The 25,338-nt window shown below is 38.3% G+C and overlaps 1 protein-coding gene and 1 long non-coding RNA gene across 4 annotated transcripts; both read left to right on the forward strand.

Moving 5' to 3' along the window:
- The first annotated feature begins 784 nt into the window (after nucleotides 1–784).
- On the forward strand, nucleotides 785–1,544 carry LOC112179867. The gene is made up of 2 exons (XR_002927939.2): nucleotides 785–926; nucleotides 1,152–1,544. It is a non-coding gene; the product is annotated as an uncharacterized LOC112179867 (long non-coding RNA).
- A 19,941-nt stretch (nucleotides 1,545–21,485) lies between these two features.
- Nucleotides 21,486–25,223, forward strand: LOC112175076 (vesicle-associated protein 2-1). 3 transcript variants are annotated; one of them, XM_040509850.1, is made up of 10 exons: nucleotides 21,486–21,599; nucleotides 21,700–21,879; nucleotides 22,989–23,059; nucleotides 23,147–23,228; nucleotides 23,665–23,780; nucleotides 23,884–23,964; nucleotides 24,160–24,231; nucleotides 24,601–24,631; nucleotides 24,846–24,988; nucleotides 25,054–25,223. In XM_040509850.1, the coding sequence occupies exons 2-9, from the start codon at nucleotides 21,750–21,752 to the stop codon at nucleotides 24,938–24,940; spliced, it is 678 nt and encodes a 225-aa protein (XP_040365784.1). In that variant the 5' UTR covers nucleotides 21,486–21,599; nucleotides 21,700–21,749; the 3' UTR covers nucleotides 24,941–24,988; nucleotides 25,054–25,223. The 3 variants fall into 3 exon arrangements, with proteins under 3 accessions (XP_040365784.1, XP_040365783.1, XP_040365785.1); XM_040509849.1 differs by having other exon boundaries at nucleotides 21,522–21,879; XM_040509851.1 differs by having other exon boundaries at nucleotides 21,522–21,879; nucleotides 24,846–24,899.
- Nucleotides 25,224–25,338: the final 115 nt, after the last annotated feature.

Genomic DNA, 25,338 nt, shown 5'->3' on the forward strand with positions numbered 1-25,338 from the left:
AAGGGAATACTGTCATATACTCAATTGCGAACTTTTGATCAAAGAATTACTATCTGGCTAGTTATAAGAAAGTAAGATATTGCATGTTGTGCTCTATCAACAAGTCTTCTAAGTGCCTAATAGTGCTTATCATATTCTTCTTTATTTCTTTAGAAGATTTAATAATACTGGCTTTTAATTAACTGCTGGGTCTGCACTGTGCAGTCAACCTCCGTGGCCAACGAAAATATCCTCCAAATATGGAGTGCAAAGATAAGTTTCTCCTACAGAGCACAATAGTGCCTCCAAATTCTGATATTGATGAGCTTCCAAAATATACCGTAAGAAGTTTGAGTTGGATACCACTCTCTCTCTTTTACTAGGTTCCTTTGTCAGTTTGAAATGGTAGTGACATTGTCCACCAATTAATGAATCACCCAGTTCACCGAGGGAATCGGAAGGACAATAGAGGAATGCAAGTTTAGGGTTGTGTATATCTATCCGGGTGCAGTTCACCTACAGGTGTGTTTACATTTCCATTTTCATGTACATTACTAGAAAACCTCTAATAGTCGATCATCGCCACACTGATGCCATATGTGCTTTCTTTCGGTCCATACTGAAAAATTGTAATCTGTTTCCTTGTGAAAGCTCTTCACAGTGGTTAGTATATTTGCAATCTTTTCTTATTCTTAATATTTGAAATGTTTTTTTACTGTAGAATTCTTTGTGATTGTGATTTGTTTTCCCTTCAGATTTTATACCATTTCAAAGTGAACGTTTTGTGATTCTTTGTATGTATATGGGCCGCAGGAAGTTCCTGAAAACAAGCGTAGGTTGTCTATCTATAAAGGTATCGTTATTTCAAAGCAAAATGCTGGCATTCATACAACATTTCGCATTCGGAGGATAATTGCTGGCATCGGGGTTGAGATTGTTTTCCCTCTGTAAGTTCTTCTCCTATGTACTATATGTTCACTTGTCCTTCCCTTGATTTGCTACTTATGTATGTATGCCACTAACATGCTTGGATTCTCCTGCCCCCTCCTCTGCTCCCCTGAAGATTCTCCTCGAATACTAATTAGTGAAAATCTTAAAATGTTTGTCATCATATATTATATTTTCTGTGAAGGGAGTGTACATGTTTTATGTTTCATTCCTAGTTATGGCAGATACTCACCGAACATTAAGGAGTTGAAGGTACTTAGTCATAGGAAGGTCAGAAGGGCAAGGCTGTACTATTTGAGAGACAAACTTCCTAGGTTCTCGACTTTCAAGTGAGAAATAGAGATGCAGTCGTTCTTCGGTTGTTTTTGTGTCAGAATTGTCCCCTGAATCCTGTCACGTTGTAAGAACTATATCCTCGAATGCATTTGATGTCATGTGTATCACTTGTCTCCAATAGTTTTGTTGTATGTATCAGTTCTTTCCCTTTTTCAATTGTTCTTTAAACTCTGCTACTAGAAAGGAAGAAGTTTTTCCTCCAACTATGACATCAAACTTTCGACACTGCATGTAATTTATGTTTTCTTTACTGGCCACCCAACTGAAGTGTGGAGATAAAACCCTGTCTTTGTGTAACATGTCTGTGTGTGTGTGGATGTGAGTAGCTTGCGAATACAACTCTATCTCAGAACACGTTCAAATTAATCATTTGTTAGGGCCACAATGTCCAGTTCCATGGTAAAGCATCATTTTTCTAGAAAGTTGTTTCATTCTTTCTGTATAATCATAAGATGCATTATGCCTTCATGTTTTATTGTTGTCATCATGCAAGCACCAGTACTGGTTTTTTTCCCTCCCCTCCATGTACGATGTACTGAACTATACTAATGTATTGCCCTATTGCCTTCAATGATTCTTATTGTGTTAGCATCAGTGCTGGTTATTTGATTTTGTCTGTGGCGTTTAAGCATAGTAACTAAATTGCTTCAGAAACTAGCATTTGCTGCTGTTAGTGTTTGACGCAGTCGGATTGATAACTAGGTTTACCAGCAATAAACCTAACAAAAGGATTCTGGAGTTCACCAGAGATAAATGAGAAAATTCTCTATTTGATTGATAAAAGTTGAAAGATAGGTTCTGCAGCCGCATAAATAAGAGAAAAATAACCCTAGGGCGACTAACAATGAAACCCTAAAGCCCATGGGTAAAAACGAAAACAACCCAAAAATAACTAGGAAAACCAAAACGGGAAAAATAGAAAAATGCAATTTTGAGGCCCTAAACGACCACCGAGCTGTTTCGTGTCTACTAGTCACTTTTCGTTTTTCTCCTTTAGCACGATCCAACTGTTCTTCGAATTGGGCTGTCATCCGTTCTGCATCAGTCTCCTCCACCTCCGAAGAACTCGACCCCGAGTTCTCATGGATAAAGAACCTCATCTTCACGAAACTCATGCAGGCCATTTCTGGATTACCTGCATGAGTTTCGTGAAGATGAGGTTCTTTATCCAGATGAGAACTCGGGGTCGAGTTCTTCGGAGGTGGAGGAGACTGATGCAGAACGGATGACAGCCCAATTCGAAGAACAGTTGGATCGTGCTAAAGGAGGAAAACAAAAAGTGACTAGTAGACACGAAACAGCTCGGTGTCCGATTGGGACGTGCCTTACCTTTCTGGAAAGGAAATTGTGCCAAAAACAAGATTCATTTTTGTCATGAGCTGTGGCCTTTTTCGGGCTTTCGGGGTCGTTTAGGGCCTCAAAACTGCATTTTTCTATTTTTCCTGTTTTGGTTTTCCTAGTTATTTTTGGGTTGTTTTCGTTTTTACCCATGGGCTTTAGGGTTTCATTGTTAGTCGCCCTAGGGTTACTTTTCTCTTATTTATGCGGCTGCAGAACCTATCTTTCAACTTTTATCAATCAAATAGAGAATTTTCTTGTTTATCTCTGGTGGACTCCATAACCCTTTTGTTAGGTTTATTGCTGGTAAACCTAATTATCAATCCGAATGCGTCAGTGTTGTGTTAAATCAGGCACAATCTTAGACACAAATAGTACACACACACACCCATCTTGCCTTCTCTAGGTTTAGATTACACTAACATCTCGATCTCTTGTCATGATGAATTTGAAAGTAATCACTAGTGATAGAGATTGATTGCACTTTAGCCTAGATTATGTTCAAGCTTTTGTGATCAATCAATTATGACATTATTACTGCTTGACTCACCTTGGCTGGAAAGAAGCACCAGATCCCTCAACCGGCTCTGTTGTATATCCTTAGGCCATCTCCAGTAAGGGAGGGCTATATTGGGGCTAGAGCTATAATTTAGTCCCCAGAAATATTATTCTTTATTCATGAACAAATGAACCATCTCCAGTAAGGGAGGGCTATATTGGGGCCAGAGCTATAATTTAGCCCCCAGAAATATTATTCTTTATTCATGAACAAATGAACCATCTCTAGTAAGGGAGGGCTAAATTTTAGCCCTATCAAGTATTTTATGATTTTACATTATGTTTTTTAATTTTTATGATTTTATTTTATTTTAATAATATTTTAATTTAGACTAAAATTAATTTATGAGGAAAAAATTAATTTTTAAGGTGTATATTTGCATGAGGTATGTATGTGGCATTGTTGATAACATTTTCTGATAAGTTTTTTATTTTTTTATTTATGAATGGGTGACTTGTTTTTATTTGCTTTAACTTTTATTGTGTGGCTTTTTGGTTTCAATTGTAATGAATAAAAGTGTACTTTAATTCTACTTTACTTTCACCATTTATTTCATAAATAAAATATTACATAAACTTCATTAACATGATACAAAATGAATAAATTAAAAAAAAAATGCACTTGAAAGAAACTAGTTTATATTAACTAAAATTCGTCTTCATCGAATGACATTTGTGGATGATAGTCATTCGATGTTGAGCCGATATTCGGAAACAATTCCCGTGCGCTTAAATTTTCAAGTGTTTCTCTCTTTTTCCCATCAAAATAAGTCTTGCTCTTTGGAGTAAAATTAACGGTTTGCATCATTAAAATAGCTTCTTCTCTATCTCTCTCTCGTCGATCTTTCTTTATCTTCTCCCTTATTACTTTTGCCTCTTCCGCCTTCACATTATCTTCCGCCAATCGATCCATGCGAGCTAATAACTTATCTTCAAAGGCTTTCTTCTCCTATTCTTGGTCCTTGATTTACTTTCTTCTTGCAGCATTTCTTCCCATCGGCCTAGGAATCGGATCCCTAGATGAAGTTGGTGTTAAATTACTATCGACAGGATCATCATCATCTTCCAAGGACACCGGGAGGTTTCTTTGCACCGGGGGTGGACCAAAATGTTCTTGTGAGGGTGTGTCAAATGTTACCCAATCTTTGCACAAATCGTAGCAACTATGAAAATTGAACGATTTTCCTTTCATGTCTTCCCTAAACATATCATCGACGAGGTGTTGCTACAACAATAAATAAAAATAATAATTCATGAAATGATATTAAAGTACAATACATAAAAAATATATATGATAGGAATCTTACTTGATCTATGTGATTTGCTCCACTATGAAGCCTTCTCTCGAAACGTGTGACGCAAGAATGCCACTTATTCATGTATGGAAAGAGAAATTTTAGCCATCGTGACTTACAACTTTCATCCGATCTTGCATTTGGAGGATTGCCATTGAAGCCATCAATTAATTTTCGCTCCACTTGTTTCCAAATGCCATCTCCCTTTTGGCCATTACCTTTCGTAGGATTTTCGGATACTTTCATATATGCAACACAAAGAACTTCATCTTCTTTTCTTGTCCAATTCACACCTTTGAGAGAAGGAGTGGACATGCTTCCAATAAGTAGAAGTGGTGTTGGAGAGGGTAGAAAGTGTGAGAAATTATGAAGATAGAATATATGTATATATAGGTAAAGTAGGAAAAAAGTTACTGGTTTTTTTTTTTGGTAACACAAATGTTACCGTTTTTTTCTTGGTAACACAAATGTTACCGTTTTGTTTAGGAATACATATATACTAAAAAAAAAAAAAAAAAATTTGAAGCCAACGGTTAGTTGTGAATATGTATAATTATACTCATTAATTATTCACCATTGGATTTAATTGTTTGCATGATTATGAGCCATAGGATTGAACTATTGCATCACAAAGAGTAAGATTGGGCTGATTTTCCGTGGGTCCCACCAAAGGCTAAAGGGCCACCCATAGGGCTAAATGTAGCTCTCCACCCACCTCTCCACCTCTAGCCCCTTAGACCTTCCCTTGTTGGAGTCCATTTTATAGCAAAAAGGGCTTAAGGTCACCTAAAGCCCTCCTTATTGGAGATGGCCTTAGTCTTATCTTTTCTAGCTTTGTAGCTCTCTTCATATTTGTATTATTCTGGTAAAAAATAATATGAGGATGTCAGGAGAGGATCATGGGAAAAATAAATAAAATAGTTTCTTATTTCCATATTTATGGAGGAAAAAGCTATTCATAGTCCCTCTTTGTTCACTTTACTACTCGGAGCTTGTTCTTTCTTCCAAATTTTCCAGCTTAGTCTTGAAGAGAGCTGGAATCAAATTAATTAGGAGGTTTGTATTGTCAGCAATAATCTGCATTCTATGGGTTCAATAGATGACCCATTTTATTGATGAGATTTTACAACAAATACAAACGTTACGTTATTTGCCTAACTTGAAGAAATTGAAATTAGCAAAAAATTAAAACAAAATGTTTTTGACCTGGACATTATTACTGGGATGTTGCTGCTGGGGTTGGACTTGCAATGAAGTGGTGATCTGATATTGGTAGAGTGACCTTGACGTGAAGTTTTTGTCCTGCTTGGCAGTGGCCTTATTCCTTGAGAGTCCTAGCATACCACTGTGGTTCGAAGTTTCTACCATAGACTAAGTGGTAGTCGTCGAGTTTGTCAACAGGGATAGCATGAAGACCAGCAACATAGAAGGCGATAGGAGACCTTGTGTTGCAGGATTGATAATCTTCTCTAGTTACTTCGATCAGGTTATGAAATTCCTAATTGTAAGAGAAAACTGGAGTATCTCCAACGTGAAACTCTTTTGTGGATGTCCAATTCTTGTAATCATTGAAAATACTCCACCTAATTGAGTCACCGACATTATAAACAGCTCCAGCTTTGTGAATATCCTCAGATGAAGAAGCTTTTGAACAAACACTCAGAAGAACCATTGTAACAAAGAAAATTATTATGGAATAACTCAAAGCCATGATGGAACAACAACTCTAGTAGAGAGACCGAAACAGGAGAGTGTAAGGAATTACAAACGGAGTATCAAAGAGAGAGAGATCTATTTGCGACTGAAAATTTGTGTGACAAATATTGCACCCACTTGGGCACATAGGTGGTGATTTAGCCTAAATGACTAAAATAAGGACCAAGCGGGGCTTGCGTTGGTGTACTGGCAGTACTAGGGATTGATTACTTGAGCCCACAAACTTTTGAGTTTTTAGCCTTAATAAATGGGTTGCATTTTTGTCTTCAAGCGGGGTTTTCACACTTGGAGATTGAAGGTGATGCTCAGAACATTTTTACGGCTCTTAACTCTCCATAGGAGGATTTTAGCCCGGATGGAGCATTAGTAGAGGAAGCCAAGGTTCTTTTGAGTCATTTTCAGTCTTGTAGTTTGGGTTATATCCCTAGAGAGTGTAATAAGGCTGCCCATATATTGTGTGGCTAGAGCTGGCCTATCAATGTCGTTCTCTACTTATTGGTGGAGAATGACACCAGATTGGCTAAATCCAATTCTAGTCGACGATCTAAGTTAGTGAGTTATGTCATTGAGTCTTTGATATGGAGTGTGGTACTCTTCTCTCTGGTTTTGTAGGGTTTAATGAGGCCACTATATACTCCTTGATGTAGTTGTTTATTGAGGATGAATGAATTCCCATTTTGATCAAAAAAAAAAAAAAACTTCGAACGACGAAATGTGATAAAGTGCTCCACTTGATTTTGTATGGGAATGCCAACACTCAAGACGTACAAACTTTTGTACTCACATCCTCAATTGGGCAATTTGTTTCTACAGAATGCATGAAATGGTCACCTAAGTCTTAAAACCTGAAGAGTTAGTCAGACATACACTAAATTCATGAACATTTCAACCAGTCACTAGCTCCTATCAGTTCAATCTCATCTCCAATTCTCCAAAAGTTAGATTACATGGCACTGACTTAAAACAATCTAGAGAAAGTGCTATCTTGCCTCAGACAACAAAATCCCCAAGTAGCAACACATTACAGAATATAGAACGACATATATGTGTGTCAAAACATCCTCAATTCAAATCAATAAACACAATCTACTATTATACCCAGTACCCAACTCTCCCCTAATCGAACAACATTTCACACAAAAATTCAATCTCCCCTACCAATCTTCTACAGAAGAATATGTTGATAGGATAATGTGGAATTTAAACATGATAGACAAACTAGTTAGTGTTTTTGACTTGCATTTTTTTTTTAGCAAGAAAAACGTAGTTTTATTACTACTACTACTACTATTATTATTATTCTTATTATCATTATTGATTGCAAAATTACAGAATAAAAGAAAAGAATGACCCGCTTTTATCTACCTTCATATAGTATGTTTTCAAGAACTGTGAAACAGAGTACCAAAAAATAGAAGTTCCTATTTTTATTGGATATTAGATTTTCCATCCAATTTCCCCATTAACTTGCTGGGCATTTTTGTCTTTCCAATTTTCATTAACTCGCTGAGTGTAGTTTGGCTTGTCTATTCGCTATTTTTTTTCATAGCTTAGAGGCTCGCTTTTAAGTGAGCGATAAGTTCAAATATAGTTGGTCTATACTATGTACCACTGTGGCTCCTCCACGAATCATTGTTCATTGATCGCAAAATTACATAATAAAAGAAAAGAATGACCCGCTTACCAGGGACGTAGCCAAGACAAGGGCTACTTGGGCTACAGCCCAAGGGAAAATTTGGGCCAAAATCGACCAAGTATGGGTATAGCCCAATAAATATATATATATACACACACACACACACACATACATATACTGATGCTTTGCAGGTTGCAGGTTCCCTATTTTTATTGGATATTAGATTTTCCATCCAATTTCCCCATTAACTTGTTGGGTGTTTTTGTCTTTCCAATTGTCACCCAAAAAAAAAAAAATCTTAAGCATATATGACTATATGAGACTCCTTATTTTTTTTTGTCTTTTCTTTTCGAGAGAAATGAAACGACAAAAGCGAAGAGATGAAAAGAAAAAAAAAATTACCCTCATGTTATTTTGTTTTTGTGCATATTGACATTCTTGAACAATTAGTTTGTTAAGTTTTTTTTTCTTTTTTTCTTTTGGGTGACAATTGGAAAGACGAAAACGCCTGGCAAGTTAACGGAGAAACTGGATGGAAATTCTAAAAGCTAACGGTAAGGTGTGATTCAGCAAGAATTAGAAAAGTAAGGGTGTGAAAAATCAAAATTGAAATGTCAAGGGATAATTGGCAGTTATGGGAAAAGTTCAGGGGTAATTTGGATATTTTGCATATTTAAAATGGGCTTTTTTTTATCTCTGAAAAGAAAATGGGCCCAAGAGTTTCTAAATTTATAGAAACGAAAGAAGTAATTCTTCAGGTATTCCAATCCGTTTTTTCTTTATGGGATAACAAGGAAGTTTCAATCCTTAAAGGAGAATGAGAGAACCAGCTAGGGTTCTCTTCTCTACAAATAAGATAAACCGGTACCCTGCCCAACTCCTCAATTCATTGGAAGATTTGAAGCAGATAAAGGTCGACGAGAAACAGTTTTTTTGTAGTAGCGTATATCAATCATTTCCTAAAACAGAACCTCTGCCCTCCGAGCATGCGGCAGACATGGTTCCGATCAAATTTATGCTGTGGAATTACTTCGAAAGGTTTATTATAAAACATATCGGTCAGCCATTACAAGGTCAACCACTCCGGGAAGAATCAACCCTCTTGAAAGAGGAAGTAATTAGGGTTTCTTTGTCCAGCCTCAAGCTTTCATCTAGGAGACGTGAGCACAAAGAGATCTTGATTGAGATTGTTTCCCGAATGTAGGATCATATCTTATAAGATAGGCTTCGAGCTATTGTTGATAAGATTTCTGAGGTGGTTGATGATGAATGGACCGTCCCCTTACGGCCTGTGAGCCCCTGAAAATTTTGTTTAAATTTTTAGAAGGTAATTTTTCGCCAATAAGATTTTCGCAAGGTGATTTAAGTGAAGAAAATGATTTTGGTATCGAGATCACGATTTGGGCCTTATAATTTAAGTTTGGGCCAGAGTCCTTTGTTTTGGGCCTAAAAGGTTACTAAAGTTCATTGAAGCAAAAGGTTGTCGAAGCAAATTTGAAAGGAAGGCAAACTGAGTTGTAGTAAAGATTTGAATTTGAATTTTAACGAAATTGAGTTTGGACTCTAAGTGAAGTCAAGAAATTACTAAGGACGAGAAAAAGGAAAGTTACGAGCCCAAAACCGAAAGCAATTAACTAGAAGAGTTTCGTAATTTGTGCAAGGGCAAAATGGGCATTTCACGGACATAAGTATAAATAGAAAGTTGGCAAGGGAAAACCCTAGATTCCCATTCTCTCCCTCTCCCCTCTCTCGGCCGCATCTCTCTCTTTCTCCCCTGACCTCACTCCCTCTTTTTCTCTCTACCATCATCGGAGAACTCCAGCTCCGGCCATCACCTTGCAAAACCGCCGCCACCAATCGATCCAGCATCCAAAACCAACCCAAGCCCGAGCCTTACCTTCAACATACACCACGCCAGCCTCTGCGCACGACAACCCAAGGTTGCAACGCCACTGTTGCTCGACCCTCGCCGGTTCCCAGCCATCCCTTCACCACACCGCCACCGTCGATCCACTCAGCAAGTAGAGCGAAGCAAAACCCATAAACCTCTCCGTCCGCCGACGCTCCGCGATGCCGTCCGAGCATGACCGGAGTTCTCACTTCTGCATGTCTTCATTCTCCGATCTCTAGCTCGAATCAAGCTTCAACACTTCCATAAACAGAGTCAAAGCTACACTATCCTTCGAAACCCAAACTTCCGACCTCCGACTCCGACCAGAAGTGCCGCACGCGCTTCACGTGCAGCTGCTGGTGCGTGGGAGAAGCTAGCTCCACCGCTCATGGTCATTGGATCGTCTCTGTTAGGTAATTTACGTCATCCTATTCTGGGTTGAAGCCTCCATTCGATTTAGATTGAAAACTCTAATTTGTGTTGTTCGATTTGCAATGTGAGGTTTTATGGAGTCTGCAAATCTCAAATTTTTTTTAGAAGAGAAGTGTTGGGTTAGTGTCCATTGAAAATGGATTGAGGTAAGGGTCATGAACTCTGTGTTGGATATGAATTTGGTTAAGAATTGGATTAAGGATCATAATTCTGTCGTTTATTTGGATTATGTGAGGATTTGGTGGATTTCTGCATTGTGGGAAGTTTTGGAGAAAAGAGAAACTGATGAGTCAGTTTGATTGATGTCAAGAAAAAGGGTAAGCATCTCGAATTCTATTCTGGATGTGAAATTGGTTGAGTGTTGAATATTGATGCTATTGTTTTTCTGTTAGAGGTCCGAATGGGTTGATAGTGGTGGACTACAACAACTAGAATTAGCCTCTGGTTGGGGAAAAGAAGAATGGTAAGGGACTATGTATTTTGGAATCTGTTTGGCCGTGTACTAGTCGTACTTATCAAAGTTATGGTTTTATTGAGTATGCGTGATATAAATTTGGTTGTGGTATTTTAGTGAACGATTATGTTGGAAATTTCATTGTTATAAGGTGAATGACTAAATCAGTGAGCTCTTTAAAGAAGTTGTAAATTGCAAGTTAAATCATTGTTGTGAAAGAAAATGTTGAGCATGAGTAACTATCAATGTTGAGTGGAAATGGGTAATGACAATGGTGGATTTTATTTGATTGAGTTAAATTAGGATATTGGATTAAAGTTATGAAACCGTTACAATTGGAAGTGCTTTCTTAGTTACCATATCCCGGAATGAACATAGTAAACCAAATCATACGAGAATGGTACATGGATGTTAAAACAAAGGAAAAACAATTGAGTTGAACCGAACTATATTTAAGGGAAATTTGTGTTAAGTTTAATCACCATATCTCAAATGGTTCAAATGCCATTCCATTTGGACTATTTGGGAATGATAAGGGTGCTTGTTGCTTAAGAAAGGAATACTAGACAATGGCATCAGCTATTTAACCCGAACTAAATTATTGAAAGAAATATGGTCACCATATCTCGAATGAGCTTACCATTCTAAGTGAATTGTTCGGGAATGGTTTCTAATAATTATTGATCATGGGTTACTTGGTGAATTTTAAAGTGAGTTAGGAATCAATTACTTATCGGTATAATTTTTGTTAAAGGACTCGAGCGTATGCACTTGGAATTGGACAAATGATCGAAAGTCAGGAACGAACCCGAATGTGGACGAGCACTCCATATCCAGGTAGGGTGAGCTGTCCCTTCCTTGTTAGAGGCTTTTCTATGTGTGGAATGCACTAGTAAAATAGTATGTTGCCTGTAAATACGTTTTTGGTTGTTCATTAGTCGATGTCTCGTGATATCTGTGTTTCCATAACTGATATTTTCTTATTGCGAAAACCAAGGCTAGACTTGTATGTTGAGATACTGTACCCCATTGTATGTTTGTACTTGTGACCTAAAAGTGAATGGGACCTAGATGAGTAGATTCCTAGGGATCCCACAGTGTCGATAACCGTGAACCTTCGGAGGGGGCCGTGCTCCTATGTTTGTCGAGGAAGAGTGAGTACAGACAGTGAACCAGTCATAGGAGACTTAGGGTCAGGAAATGGACACTTTCGCTACTTGTATTCATAAGGACTACAGAGTAGTTGGCTGGTTCTCAAAGGATGACGAACTAGGTCGGTCGCCGATTTATTTTAGTTTAGCCAGCAGGTAAGTATCTCGGAGCTCCAAATTGTGTGAAACATACTGCATATGTTTTATAAAAGAGATAAATGTTTGTGGTTGCATCTTTTTAAAGTATTTTCAATAACGTGCACAATATTATGTAGTAAATATTTTCAAGTATATTATTTTTCAAACCTAGCATGGTTGGGTCGGCCCCTGCTGGGCATGCGAGGATGAAAGCTCACCCCTAAAACATTGTGCAGGTTTCCAGCATGTGGTCGGGGAGGGCACATAGAAGGCACATGGCCCCGCTTGGTGCATTTCTCTTTGACTTTGTTAAAAGAGGGTTTTGGCCCCTTATCAGATTTTGAAGCAACTTATTTATTTACTTTTTATTTATTTGTTTGTTTTCTACTCACTTATTTACAAAATTTCGGGAGACCCGCAATCCTAGGGCGCGTCTCTCATACTTGTTTTTACTTGGTGATTTGTTATTTTTCAAATTGGGCTCCTACTATAAGCCCAAATCTTTTAGCCCACTTTAAATTCCGCCTTTGAAAATATGTTGTTCGGTTGCTAGAATGATTTGTCCGAGAAAGTGTTTTGTAAACCAACAATCTAAACCCAAAAGGCCTTGCGATTTGGGGTTGATGAGTTATCGAGATGTTATTCATGACATGTCGATTTCTCATTGGCTCGAGGTCGCGGCGCTGTGGGACCCCCCTCTCGGGTTACCACACGGCCTATTAGTGTGAGTAGATCGAATGTGAATTTGAGTTTGTACTGTTCTAGGCCTCTAACTGGCCCAGTCGATACCATGCACCTGCCATTCCTCCTCCTACATTTAAAACATCACCGGATTTCAAATCATCGAGTTTGGAGAAAGTGGAACTTGATAGTTTGGAAGCTGCAGAGAAATCATGTGCTATTTGCATCAAGGACTTTGAGGCCGGTGTCCAAGTTATCCGCTTGCCTTGTTCGCACCTTTACCATGAACGATGCATCGATCAGTGGCTCAAGAAGCCTAGTCATATATGTTCCATGTGTCGATCTCCAATCTTAAACATTACTTGAGGCCGCAGATTTTAGAAAGAGATTAAGGATACTCCTCTTGGTAGCTAGATAGGCCATTAAACTGGGTTTCTCTTGTTATTCCACTTGTTCTTGATGGAATAAAAAAAAAAATTTAGCTAAAAATCTCTGGTGTTAAAGTTCAAATGAAAGCTATCTTGCTGAAAAAGTTAGTCCCTGTACGAGCGGCCATGATGCTTTCTGCATTTTCTACTTTTATGCAATATAGTTTTTACTTTTCTTTTAACTTTTATACTTCTTCACCCAAGTAGATCAACATCTGTCCCATGTCTTCTACTCACATAATTGAGAATCATGCACAATGTTCTTCCTCCTCTCTCTTGTATAAACTTCTGTTTCCCCCAACTTCTTTAATTTTGTCTTCTTCCCTTACTGTTCTTCTGCTTTCTAGTAGCTCTCTCGACAACTCATCACCTCACTATCCATCTTGTGCATTTGCTGACCTGTAGTTGTGCACTCAGCCTTCAGCGTAGCATCGCAATTTAACTCATATCCTTTGTTTCATCTTATTCCTCAAATAGTCAAATCCAATTTTTCCAACTTTAATTTAAGGGTTCTATCAAGACCTGAAATGAATAATCCTTCATTAGATTTGAGTTGGTACACTCAAATATTATGTGACCCCAAAGACAGACCAGCAAGAAGAAAAAAACAGCTCAATTATATGTTAAGTTCAGGTGGTCTTTCAATTCCTCTTATTAAGAAGTTCGTTCTCTTAGATTCATATTTAGTATATTCTAATCAGGTGGAACAACTTATTTGTGGCCATATAAATATATGGAAAAAATTCTGCTTACTACCCTGTACTTTTAAGGGTTCATCAGTTCAGTCCCTGCATTTCTAATTTAATTAGAAAAGTCCTCGCACTCTCCAATTTCATCAAATCGATCTATTCCGTCACTACTCCGTCAAAGTGATGACGTGGCCGGAGGTGATCTGATCTGTCAGGTTTGTGGGACCTTTTCACAGGAAAAATTTCCAAACTACCCATCGACTATATCTCCCTCCTCTTTCCTACCTGAGCAACCTAATTCCCCAAAACCCTGTTTCAATCTCTGAAGAACCCTAAAATCATAATCCCAAAATTAAAACCCTAATAGAAACCTTCATCCAAAAACAGAACACCGTAATAGAAACTCTGAAGCACAAATTTGATTCCCATTTCCAATCTCGCAGCCAAGAACCCTAAAATCCCAAACTCTGAAAGTCAAACAGTAATCCCTAAATTGAAACCCAGAAGCACGAAATCAAGAAACCCAAAACCGAATCCTCCTCCATTGGCGACCACTATTTTCCAAATTTGGAATCGAAGCTTCAATTGAAGACGTGGCGACATGGTGGGCAACGACCTTAACCTATGGATTTTGAGGGGAGCTAATATCAAAGCAAATGAGGTTCCAGGTTATGGTGAGTTCTTTTTTAGGGTTTCGAAGCTTCACGAGCTTATGCTAATTGTTTAGGGTGGAAGGTATTTATTCTTTCACGAGTTCGGGATCTAGGGTTTCCATAAAAAAATTGGGTTATGAGTAAGGGTTTTTTGATTTAGGGTTTAGGGCTTTGAAAATATAGCTTCTGGTGTTTGTTTATGTGGTTTTATGCTTTTAGATTGCTAAATTGTATGTGTGTTGTTAGTCAATGACAAATAAAGAAATAAAGTTGGTCTGCCATGTGCAAGGTGGTAGTAAAGAAATAGGGTTGGTCTGCCATGTGCGAAAAATTGCAATTACTTTCTGTGTAATGAGACCTAAAATGCAAAATTGTCAGTTTTGGCTTTATTCTGTTAACATTAGTTGTTGTAGACTTTATGGTGAAACAATGGTTGGTTAGCTTCTATCCTTTTTTTTATTTTTTATTACTAGTTGGTTAGCTTTTGTTGAAATGAACCTTTTTAGATTGTGATGTTATTTTGAAATGGTGTATTTGTGTGGTTTAATGCTTGTTATTGTTGTGATGATATGTATTTTGTAAATGGATGTTGCTTGCTAAATTGTTTTGCTCCTTGAATTTTTGTAGGGCACCGGGATTATTTTACAATAAAGGTGTTTCATGGGGGCTGCATAAGAGATAACAAGTATGTGGGAGGAAAGGTGAATTTTTATGACCATGTGGATAAGGATAAGATGTCCCTCGTAGAGGTAGACATATGGTGAGGTAATTGGATCCAGCATATGAAGGCAGAGAATAGATTACTGGTATAAGATTGGTTCCGAGGATCAAGCATTGACAAAGCTAAATAGTGATCTAGATGCGTTAACAATGTGTTGTTGTGTACCTTCAATTAGGTTGGTGTTACTGTATATAGAACATTTGGAGCTGCATGGTGTGTATGGGGACAACTTGGATGAAGTGTACGAGATGGAGGACATTTTTTTTAGCCAAGTAGGATCTAGTGGGGCAGTTTTAGAGGAACTACCATATAGCCCAAGAAAGAGACCAACATATGTGATTGATGAGATTCCTGATGAAGCTCCCGCAATATTACCTCCTAGACCAGCAAAGAGATGCATTGAGGTAGTTATAAGAGAAGTTAAGGATACTGTGTCTACTCAATAAAGTGTGGTTGCGGATATTGGTCCAAATGACAAGGATAAAGAAATTAAAGGTTAATGAAGGGAGCAACCAAAACTCAAATGGTATCAACTTTGAAGATCTGCAAGATATAGACATCATAGATTACATACAAAGTTATGGTCGACAAGGGTTTCAAGCATAAGCAGGATGAAGCAGATGATGGATCTGATGGTAGTAAGGATGATGACTATAACTTTGAGGTGGATGATGAAGATTATGACCCTTATGGTATAGATGATGATGATGATGTAGATGGTATGGAAGGAAAAGATGGTGGACTGTAAACTGAAGTTAGTGTAGAAACAAGTAGTCAAATATCTGTACTGAGGAACAGAGATTCATTTGCTGATTTAGAGGACAATGAGGACATGTTTGGAGAGGTGGATTCAGAAGAAGAGAGAATGGGACCAGCCTTAAACGCTGATGGGGAGCCAGATGAATTTCCAGAATTTAACCCGAAAATAGACATGAAGAAACCTAAGTTCTGCAAAGGGATGAACTTTGCTAATGTGAAGATATTAAGAATTGCATTGAGGGAGAAAGCAATTCAAGGTGGCTGGGAATACATCTACCTCAAAAATGACCTGCAAAGATTGAGAGTGATATGCAAGGAGGATGACTAGCCCTTTGAGCTTTATGCCTCAAAGATGCAACATGAGAACACACTCATGATCAAGACATATGAAAGTGAGCACAAGTACACAAGAAAGTGGAACAACATAATAGTGAGGTTTAGATACTTGACTTCAAAATTCAAGGACAAGATTCAGCTTAATGAAAACTGGAATACAGGTGAATATATACTTGTTTTTGAATTGTAATTGACTAATTGTGTACCAAACTAACTACAATTCTGTTTGGTGTGTTTGATATGCAGGTTCTCTTGCCTAGACCATGTCTACGAAGATTAAGGCAATGGTATCAAAGTAAATGGCCTATAGGGCTAAAAGAGCAACTTTGTTGGAATTGGAAGGCTCTATTAGGGAGCAATTTGCAAGGCTGGCAGACTTTGGCAGAGAGTTGCAACAAGGTGACCTAGCAACCACAATAGATATCAAGTGTGATTTCTCACACTCAAGCAACTAGCTCATTTTCCAGAGAATGTACATCTGTCTGGGGCCTTTAAGAATGGATTCAAGGCAGGTTGTAGGGATGTTATACGATTGGATGGTGCTCATCTAAAGAGTGCTTTTGGAGGGCAACTTTTGACATCTGTTGGGATTGATGCCAACTACACCACATGGGTCATAGCATATGCAATAGTGGAGAATGAGACTAAAGATTCAAGTATTTGGTTTCTGGAGTTGTTGGGAAAGGATTTGGATATCAATGATGGTACAGCAGGGTGGATATTTATAGGTGACAAACAAAAGGGATTGATGCCTGTTTTTGATAAGGTGGTTCCTTTAGCACATATTAGATTCTGTGTTCGACATATGTGGACTAACTTCAGAAAATTATTTCTAGGGAAAGAGATGAATGACCAGATATAGAAGTGTGAGCAACGACAATACCTTTCTATTTAAGAGACATGGACGAGATGAAACAGTTGGATGAGAAGGTATATATATATATGCATTTACTACTTCTTGCTTGTATTGCTTATATGCATGAATGTTTGTTGACACAATGATTTAGATGTTGTTTTGCAGAACCTGAAAGGCCCCCCAAGCATTGGTGCAGGGTTTTCTTTAACACTGTTGTTCAATGTGACATTCTAATCAATAACTTATGTGAGAGTTTTAATGGATGGATAAGAGAAGCTAGGGCGCGCATGGGTAAGCCACCTCTATCCATGTTTGAAGAAATCTGGGTAATGACAAGGATTCAACTAAGGAGGGAACAAAATGCAAGCTTACTATGGCAACATTTTCCCTAAGGCAAGGAAAACTCTTGAGAAGAATAAGTTGAAGGCTGCTACAGACTGTATTTCTACCTACAATAGAGGTCACCAAGCTGAAGTTGAGAACTTTGTTGGCTCTAAGAATAATGTGGACCTCAATCTAAAGACATGCTCTTGTCGAAGGTGGGACTTGTCGGGAATTCCTTGCAAACATGTCGTCTCGGCTATTTTCCAAAAGAGGGAGGACCAGGATGATTACGTTGTTGAATGCTACATCAAGAAAACCTATATGGCAATATACAACAACCTCATAATGCCTGTTAATGGCATGGATCTTTGGTCAAGAGGTGAAGGACCAGCAATGTTACCCCCCCAATATACAAGACAGCAGGGCCGGCCAAAAACAAAGAGGATTAAGAACTCTTCAAAGAAGGCTCAAGGCTCTAGTACTAAACCAGGAAGAGTACAGAAATCACTAAAGTGTGGGAATTGTGGAGGACTAGGTCACAATATAAAGATGCCATAGGCATTTGCCACCAAAGGAGAAGAGTGATGCCCTTAATAAAAGGAGGAAGCTAAACGATGGGGATGGTTCTGAAACTCAGGTACCTTAAATGTTGTTTTCGATAATTTTTTAAGTGTGAGATTATGCAAACTAATGTTGTTATTTTCGGCAGACCAAGAAGGGGGAAAAAACAACTTTGACAAAGAATGAATTGAGGAAGAAAACCAAAGAAACAATTGAGTCTCAAAGGGTATGATTAGCTCATTTACTTGACTGTGTTTGTATGTATTTGACTGATTTTAGCTTAACTCAATTACTTGCAATAAATTTCTTGTGTGCAAAAGATGGCTTCCTTGAAGGCCTCAAGGATAGTAGGAACCAAATCTGCCCTATCAAGCTCAAGGAGTGTACCACCACCATCTGCCCCAGCAAGATCAAGGCTTGCACCACCACCGCCATCTGCCACAACAAGATCAAGGCCAGCAACATCAGCAACTGCCAATTCAAGGCCTGTACAAACTTCTCAAGCATCCAACAACTAGGCTGCAAACCCAACTAGAACTTCTCAAAGAATTGAACAAATAGTTTAACTCCAATTTCACATTAGCAAGCCCTGCTTGAATTTTGTACCCCCTTTTTGTGCAATCTGTTGGTATTTGCAAACTCGACATCACTTTATTAGAGATGGTGTTTGAACATATTATGGGGATGTATTGTTGTAAGGCTCTATGTTTTTTGCTTTTGTCAAGCTAGAGCTGCATTGTACTATTGTGTTCATGGGTTTGCTACTGGATAAAATTAGATGAAGGACTTGGATGTATCTTTTGGTTATATATATGAACCTAAGTGGATGCTTTTGAACCTATGAATTTATGTTGTTATGACCTTTATGTTATGAATCCATGCTTTATGTTGGTAGGATGTCCTTTTTAAACAAGTTCAGACTAAGCTCAATGCCATGAGCTAGGCCTATTTGGGTGTACAACTTAATAATTTTTCCCCCAATCATGTTGTGACACGTCGCACTTTCGAGTCTGCCATTCTCTATTTTGAAAGGGAAAATGATAATCAAGAATTGGAGGGGAAACTATGGTTCAATTTGATGAAGGGAGGGAGATATAGTCGATGGGTAGTTTGGAAATTTTTCCTATGAGAATGTCCCACAAAACTACCAGATCAGACCACCTTCGGCCATGTCAGCACTTTAATGAAGGAAATTGATAAAGTCGTGACGGAATTGATCGATTTGATGAAATTAGAGAGTGTGATGATTTTTTTGATTAAATTAGAAATGCATGGACTGAACTGATGAACCCTTGAAAGTATAGAGTAGTAAGCAGAATTTAATCCTAAATATATACAATTAGGCTGAGACGCTAATTTATCTTCCTTTATGCTGTCAACAACAATCTGCCAACAATCTACATTCTATGGTTTAAATGACCCATTTGTTGATGAGATTTCTACCGCAAAATACAAACAATATTTGCCTTACTTTAAGAAATTGAAATTATTAAAAACAAAAATAAAAAAACTTTTGACTTGGACATTATCGATCACCGAGGTGTAGTGCTAGGGTTGGACTTGCAATGAAATGGTGATTTGACATTGGTAGTGACCTTGACGTAAGCTTTTGTCTTGCTTGGCAGCTATGGCATGGTTCCTTGAGAGTCGTATAGCTAGCATACCACTCTAGTTCAAAATATCTACCACAAATGAAGTAATAGTCGCCAGGTTTGTTAAGAGGGATAGAATCATGTCCGGAAGCATAGTTTGTGCTAGAGGAGACTTTTTCTTGCAAGATTAGGAATCTTTTCCATTCACTTCCATCAAGTTATGAAATTTTCTTATTATAAACAAAAAGTAGAGTGTCTCCAACATGAAATTCTTTTGTGGAATTCCCCATAGCATTTAGAAAACACATAGATACAATAACAATGGGAAAGAAATAGGCTATGTGCTGCATTTGATTTTGATTTGGCATGCTATGTTTAAACAGTATGGATTGTCCCAATAGCACATGTAATAGAGAGGGATTGATCCCTTATTAGTGGCTGCATAGTGACTAATGTCATTAGCCACTGTTATCAGTGTGTATTGGGATAAAGGGAATTAATTCAAATCAGTGTGGAATGGGGAAATTTCTAGTAGTGGAAGTCCAGTTCTAGTAATCACTGAAAATACTCACCCAATTGAGTCACTGACATTATGAACTACTCCAGCTCTGTGAACAGCCTCAAATGAAAAGGCATTGGATCACAAACTCGTAAAAAAGAAAATCACTATGATACTTCTGAAAGCCATGACGGAACAACAAAAGTAGTAGGAATACAAATCAAGTAGAAATGACCAAAGAGAGATCGATGCACAACTAATTTGAATGAAAAAGTTTGTGGCCACTCACGCATATATATTGTGCATGACTTTTAGCCGACATATGTAGGAACTGGAAAGGTTTCCAATTCAATAGCATTTTAGAAATAGACTTGTTCCTTTTTTTTTTTGAAATAGAAGTTGAATTCATTAGATCAACAGCAAAATGGCTGAAGTCTACCAAAACTTACATAAGAAATCCGGCAAGAAAATCTGAAATAGCCTACCTAAGCTAAAGCAAACCTTTAAAGATCACTGGGACGCTCACATTTAAGCGAGCCCATACAAGAATGAAAAAACATTGCCTCCTACCGAAAAGAAATCATTCAACTAGCCCTTATTTACCAATCACGCAATTGTGGTACAAACAAGAGACTAGAAAAGTCATAGAAAACTCATAGAAGTTAATCCACCCTCAAACAGGCTCATCCCTAATAAATTAGGGCCTAGATTGTCTTGATCTGAGCCCAAGCCCAAATCAAACCTTCTCTAGCAGGAATAGGCCCCTGCCCTATCGGCCCGATGTTGAGCCCAGGCACAAACTCGAGCCAACAAGGGAGATGCATCCCTGCACCCTGCTCCTTCGCCGCCACCGTCTCCGGCGAAGAACCATAGCTTTGGCGGCCGGCTTCTCCAACCGTGCATCACCATCTCGATCAAAGACCGCCGAAGCCTCTTCCTCCGAGCCCCGACCTCTCAACCAGACAACGATCGGATCTTCGCCGCCAAGCCCGACTCAAAGCCTTGCCACCTCAAGCCCAAACGCCGCCGTCCGACCCGACTCGTGCTCGCTCCTCCTCTGCAGCCCAGACGACAACCACGAAGACAATCCCCAGCCGCTCTCCGCTGCTGTCGCCCTCGTCACTCACCGCCTGGACTGAAAACTACAACCACGGTCTGAGGAAATCCCTCACCGCACCCACGATCGCCGCAGAGATCTCTCCCCACGTCGCCGCCGTCCACGATCGTCGCCTTTCCCAAAGAAAGAAGCGCCGCCGCCAATCGAAACCTAGGTTTCAAAAACCAAGTCGCGAAATAGACTTGTTCCTAGTAGGATATGCAAAACCAAATAAGAGGAGGATTACAAATTCTACAAGCGGAAATTTAATTAAAATTGAAAACCAGCGGGACACGTCAACAATGGCCTCACTCCTCTCTCAAAACTCATAAGCTTCTCCTTGCTCCCCTGGCCTTCCCCCTCTACGTCTTACCTTAGGAAACGGACTTCACCATTTGCTTCCTGCTGACACATGTCCTCTACACTGGCCTGTGTCCTCTCTCATTGCTTTATTTTTCTCCCGGACACCGAAGCAGAGCAAGTTGGATTGAAGAAATTGGAAACCCTACATTTTCTGTTTCTTCCGCCATGTGTTAGTCCCCAACTGAACTTCTCCCTAGCCTCTCATAGTCTCATACATTTTCTTTCACGATTCAATTCTCACCTACTTTTTCTTTTTCACTCACTCACAGAGTTAGGGATTAGTTCACTCTTTCTGAGCTAGGGTTTGTTTATTGTGGTAATGTGCATAAATGGAAGAGACGGGTGTGGTAAAGGAAGAGAACCGTTCTTATCTTGCTGTTCGTCTTTTAAGAGTGACGGTGGTGGTTTTCACTTGATCTCTGTTCATCCCGATGAGCTCAGATTTCCATGTACTTTCTCTAGCTTTCTCTTCCCATATCTTGAACAATGATAATTGAATTGAATTGCATAAACAAGAAACCTTGGGCATTTTGTTCTTTGTGGTTATATGCAAATTAGACATTAGATATTATTGATTATTCGAATGTTAAGATCTAGAGAGGGACTGGAGAGGCTTTTTAAGTTACAATTTGATGGTAGATAGGGTTGAAATAACGTGATCAAAGATCATCGTCTAGGAAGCCATTGGAAGTCATATAGAGGGTTTTGTTTTAACTCATTTGATACGGTTGTGTATTGCTCGACCTCTCATCGACACTGATTGCTTTCTTATTTAGTAATATTGTGCTTCTCTTGATTAGTTCACATGCATGGCCTCTGAATTAGTATCGTTTGGGTTTTGAGCTCTTCGTAATTAAGCTTCTTCCTAATCTGCATCTGCAGTGGTTTGAGCTAACTAAGTGTCAACTTGGCTATAATTGTATGCTTAATACCACTCCCATGGTTACAAGCTAGGTTTTGGTGCGAATTGGGACATAATGAGGTTCTAGCCTGAAATATATGTAATATGTATATCACTGACTGTGAAACTGTGAATATATGTAATGTATCACTAGAGGTGTAAATATGTAATGGAAACTGGTGATTATATCGATCACTAGTAGTCCTAGCACAATTTGGAAGCACTATAGGAATAGCTGAATGGGAGTTATAACAGGTGTGTAAATATACCCTGCTAAAGAGTCCCACTAGAAACCACATGAAAAACTGGTGCGAACAGCAGAGCACATGAAGCTCACTTGCCGATCACAAGTTATCAAAGATATCTTTCTCAAAGTTAAGCAGGTCTTAGATCCATGATTTAAAAAGTCATGTACAATGCATATGATAATTGCTGCAACTACTAGTCTGCTTGGTCTTTGAAATGTTCCTAACTGAAAGAATTTGTGCTATAGGCAATCTGATAACAGCTAATGTACTATAACATGATTTGTTTTATAGTCCAGGCAGGAGTAGTTCACATTCTTGGTTAAGTATTTTCTTCTGTCATAGGATGATTTGTTTTTTCTTCTTTTTTCCAATACACTTATAGTCTTATATTTTGACATATGTTGATCAGTTGAACTGAAAAAGGAAAGCTTTTGTGATCTAAAAGTTGTCAATAATACAGAACACCATGTAGCTTTCAAGGTACCAATTTTGTTTGGTTAATCAGTTTTAATTTTGTCATTGTAAATCTGTTCTGTTCTATTTTTGATTGTTTCCTCTATTCTCTAGGTTAAAACCAGTGCACCTATGAAGTTCTTTGTACGGCCCAATATGGGGGTTATAAAGGCTCAGGACTCATGTATCATCAGAGGTGTTACTTGTTACTTGTTATACATTTACAGTTTTCATTTTGCTTTTTAATTATATCGCCTTTACCTCAATAGTACTAAGAAATGTCTGACAACATATGGAGGTATCTTAAGATTGCACTGCAACGCAAATGATTTCTCAGTTCTTTAGCTATAACTTGAACGAGAAAAGTAAGAAATTTCTAATAACATATGAAGGTGTTTGGTATACACTGCCCAGAGGTATATGTCTAAGGGAATACTGTCATATACTCAATTGCGAACTTTTGATCAATGAATTACTATCTGGCTCGGAGCAGTTATAAGAAAGTTATTAAGATATAGCATGTATCAACAAGTCTTCCAAGTGCCTAATAGTGCTTATCATATTCTTCTTTATTTCTTTAGAAGATTTAATAATACTGGCTTTTAATTAACTGCTGGGTCTGCACTATGCAGTCAACCTCCGTGGCCAACGAAAATATCCTCCAAATATGGAGTGCAAAGATAAGTTTCTCCTACAGAGCACAATAGTGCCTCCAAATTCTGATTTTGATGAGCTTCCAAAATATACCGTAAGAAGTTTGAGTTGGATACTATTCTCTCTCTTTTACTAGGTTCCTTTGTGATCAGTTTGAAATGGTAGTGACATTGTCCACCAATTAATGTATCACGCAGTTCACCGAGGGAATCGGAAGGACAATAGAGGAATGCAAGTTTAGGGTTGTGTATATCTATCCGGGTGCAGTTCACCTACAGGTGTGTTTACATTTCCATATTCATGTACACTGCTAGAAAACCTCTAATATTCGATCATCGCCACACTGCCATATGTGCTTTCTTTCAGTCCATACTGAAAAATTGTAATCTGTTTCCTTGTGAAAGCTCTTCACAGTGGTTATTATATTTGCAATCTTTCTTATTCTTAATATTTGAAATGTTTTTTTGCTGTAGAATTCTTTGCAGCGCCTGAAGGAAGAAAGAGATTCAGCTGTTAAACAAACACAGATACTTCAAGAGGAACTGGTCAGTTTATATATAGTTAATTAATTCTTCTTCCTACTCTACACATACAAAAGACTGAGGTAGCTAGTGCTATAACTTACACACAAAAAGACTGAAGTTAAATGTTCAAAACAACATTACAAGGAGTTAAGAGAGAGCATCTGTACATTAGCATAACCTTTCTGCAATGAGAGTTTGATCTTTTTTTTTTTTTTTTCTTCATACATTCTCAACATGCTTATTAAACAGTACGTATGGGTGAGGTTAATAAGGGCTGAAACAAGTACTGGAAGCTTTATAGTTACATATTTTTAAGTATCAAAGCCAAGGTAATTATCACTTGCAACTGTCACCACTGACGTCTATTCCATCTCCTTTTCTTCGCAACAGGATATCCTGAAGAGGCAAAGATCTCGGAAAGGTGACCAAGGCTTTTTCTTCACCTTTGGAATTTCTGTATACTTAATTTAGTACCAATTTCTGTTCAATTTCTATCTCTCACACACACATTTTCTTTTACCATTCAATTCGCGCTACTTTTTCTCTCTCTCTCAAACATGTACTTCAGAGGGATTAGTTATCTGTTTTTTTTTTTTTCTGAACTAGGGTTTGTTTTGGTAATGTGAATATGGCAGGGTTTGGACAAAGATTCAGATCTTGGTGGTCGTCCATCATGAGTGCCGGTTGTGGTAATCATATGATCTCTGTTCATACCAATGAGCTCAATTAAGTACCGGAAATGTAGTCACTTAATTATACACACGGTATCAAATCCAAGGTAATAATTACTTGCAACTCTCACCGGCCACTGACGTTCTCTTATATCTCCTTTATTTGCTACAGGATATACGGAAGATGCCAAGATATGAGAGTTAAAAGGTAACCCGGCCCGGGCTTAATTTCTACTCACCCTTAATTTGGAATCTGTTGAAGGAAAATCAAGTTTAGTGTGCCTTATCAAACTAGGAATAGGAATAGGAGAGAAGGTTCTAGATTTCCCAATCCTACACGGATTGGTATTCCTTGTAACATTAGATTATGCACTTTGTAATCCCTATATATAGGGCTCCTATTCTCTATAATGAAATACACTTCTCTCATCAATCTCTCTCAATACCAATATACTTA

The sequence above is a fragment of the Rosa chinensis genome, chromosome 7, assembly GCF_002994745.2.
Source record: "Rosa chinensis cultivar Old Blush chromosome 7, RchiOBHm-V2, whole genome shotgun sequence".
Taxonomy (NCBI): Eukaryota; Viridiplantae; Streptophyta; class Magnoliopsida; order Rosales; family Rosaceae; genus Rosa; species Rosa chinensis.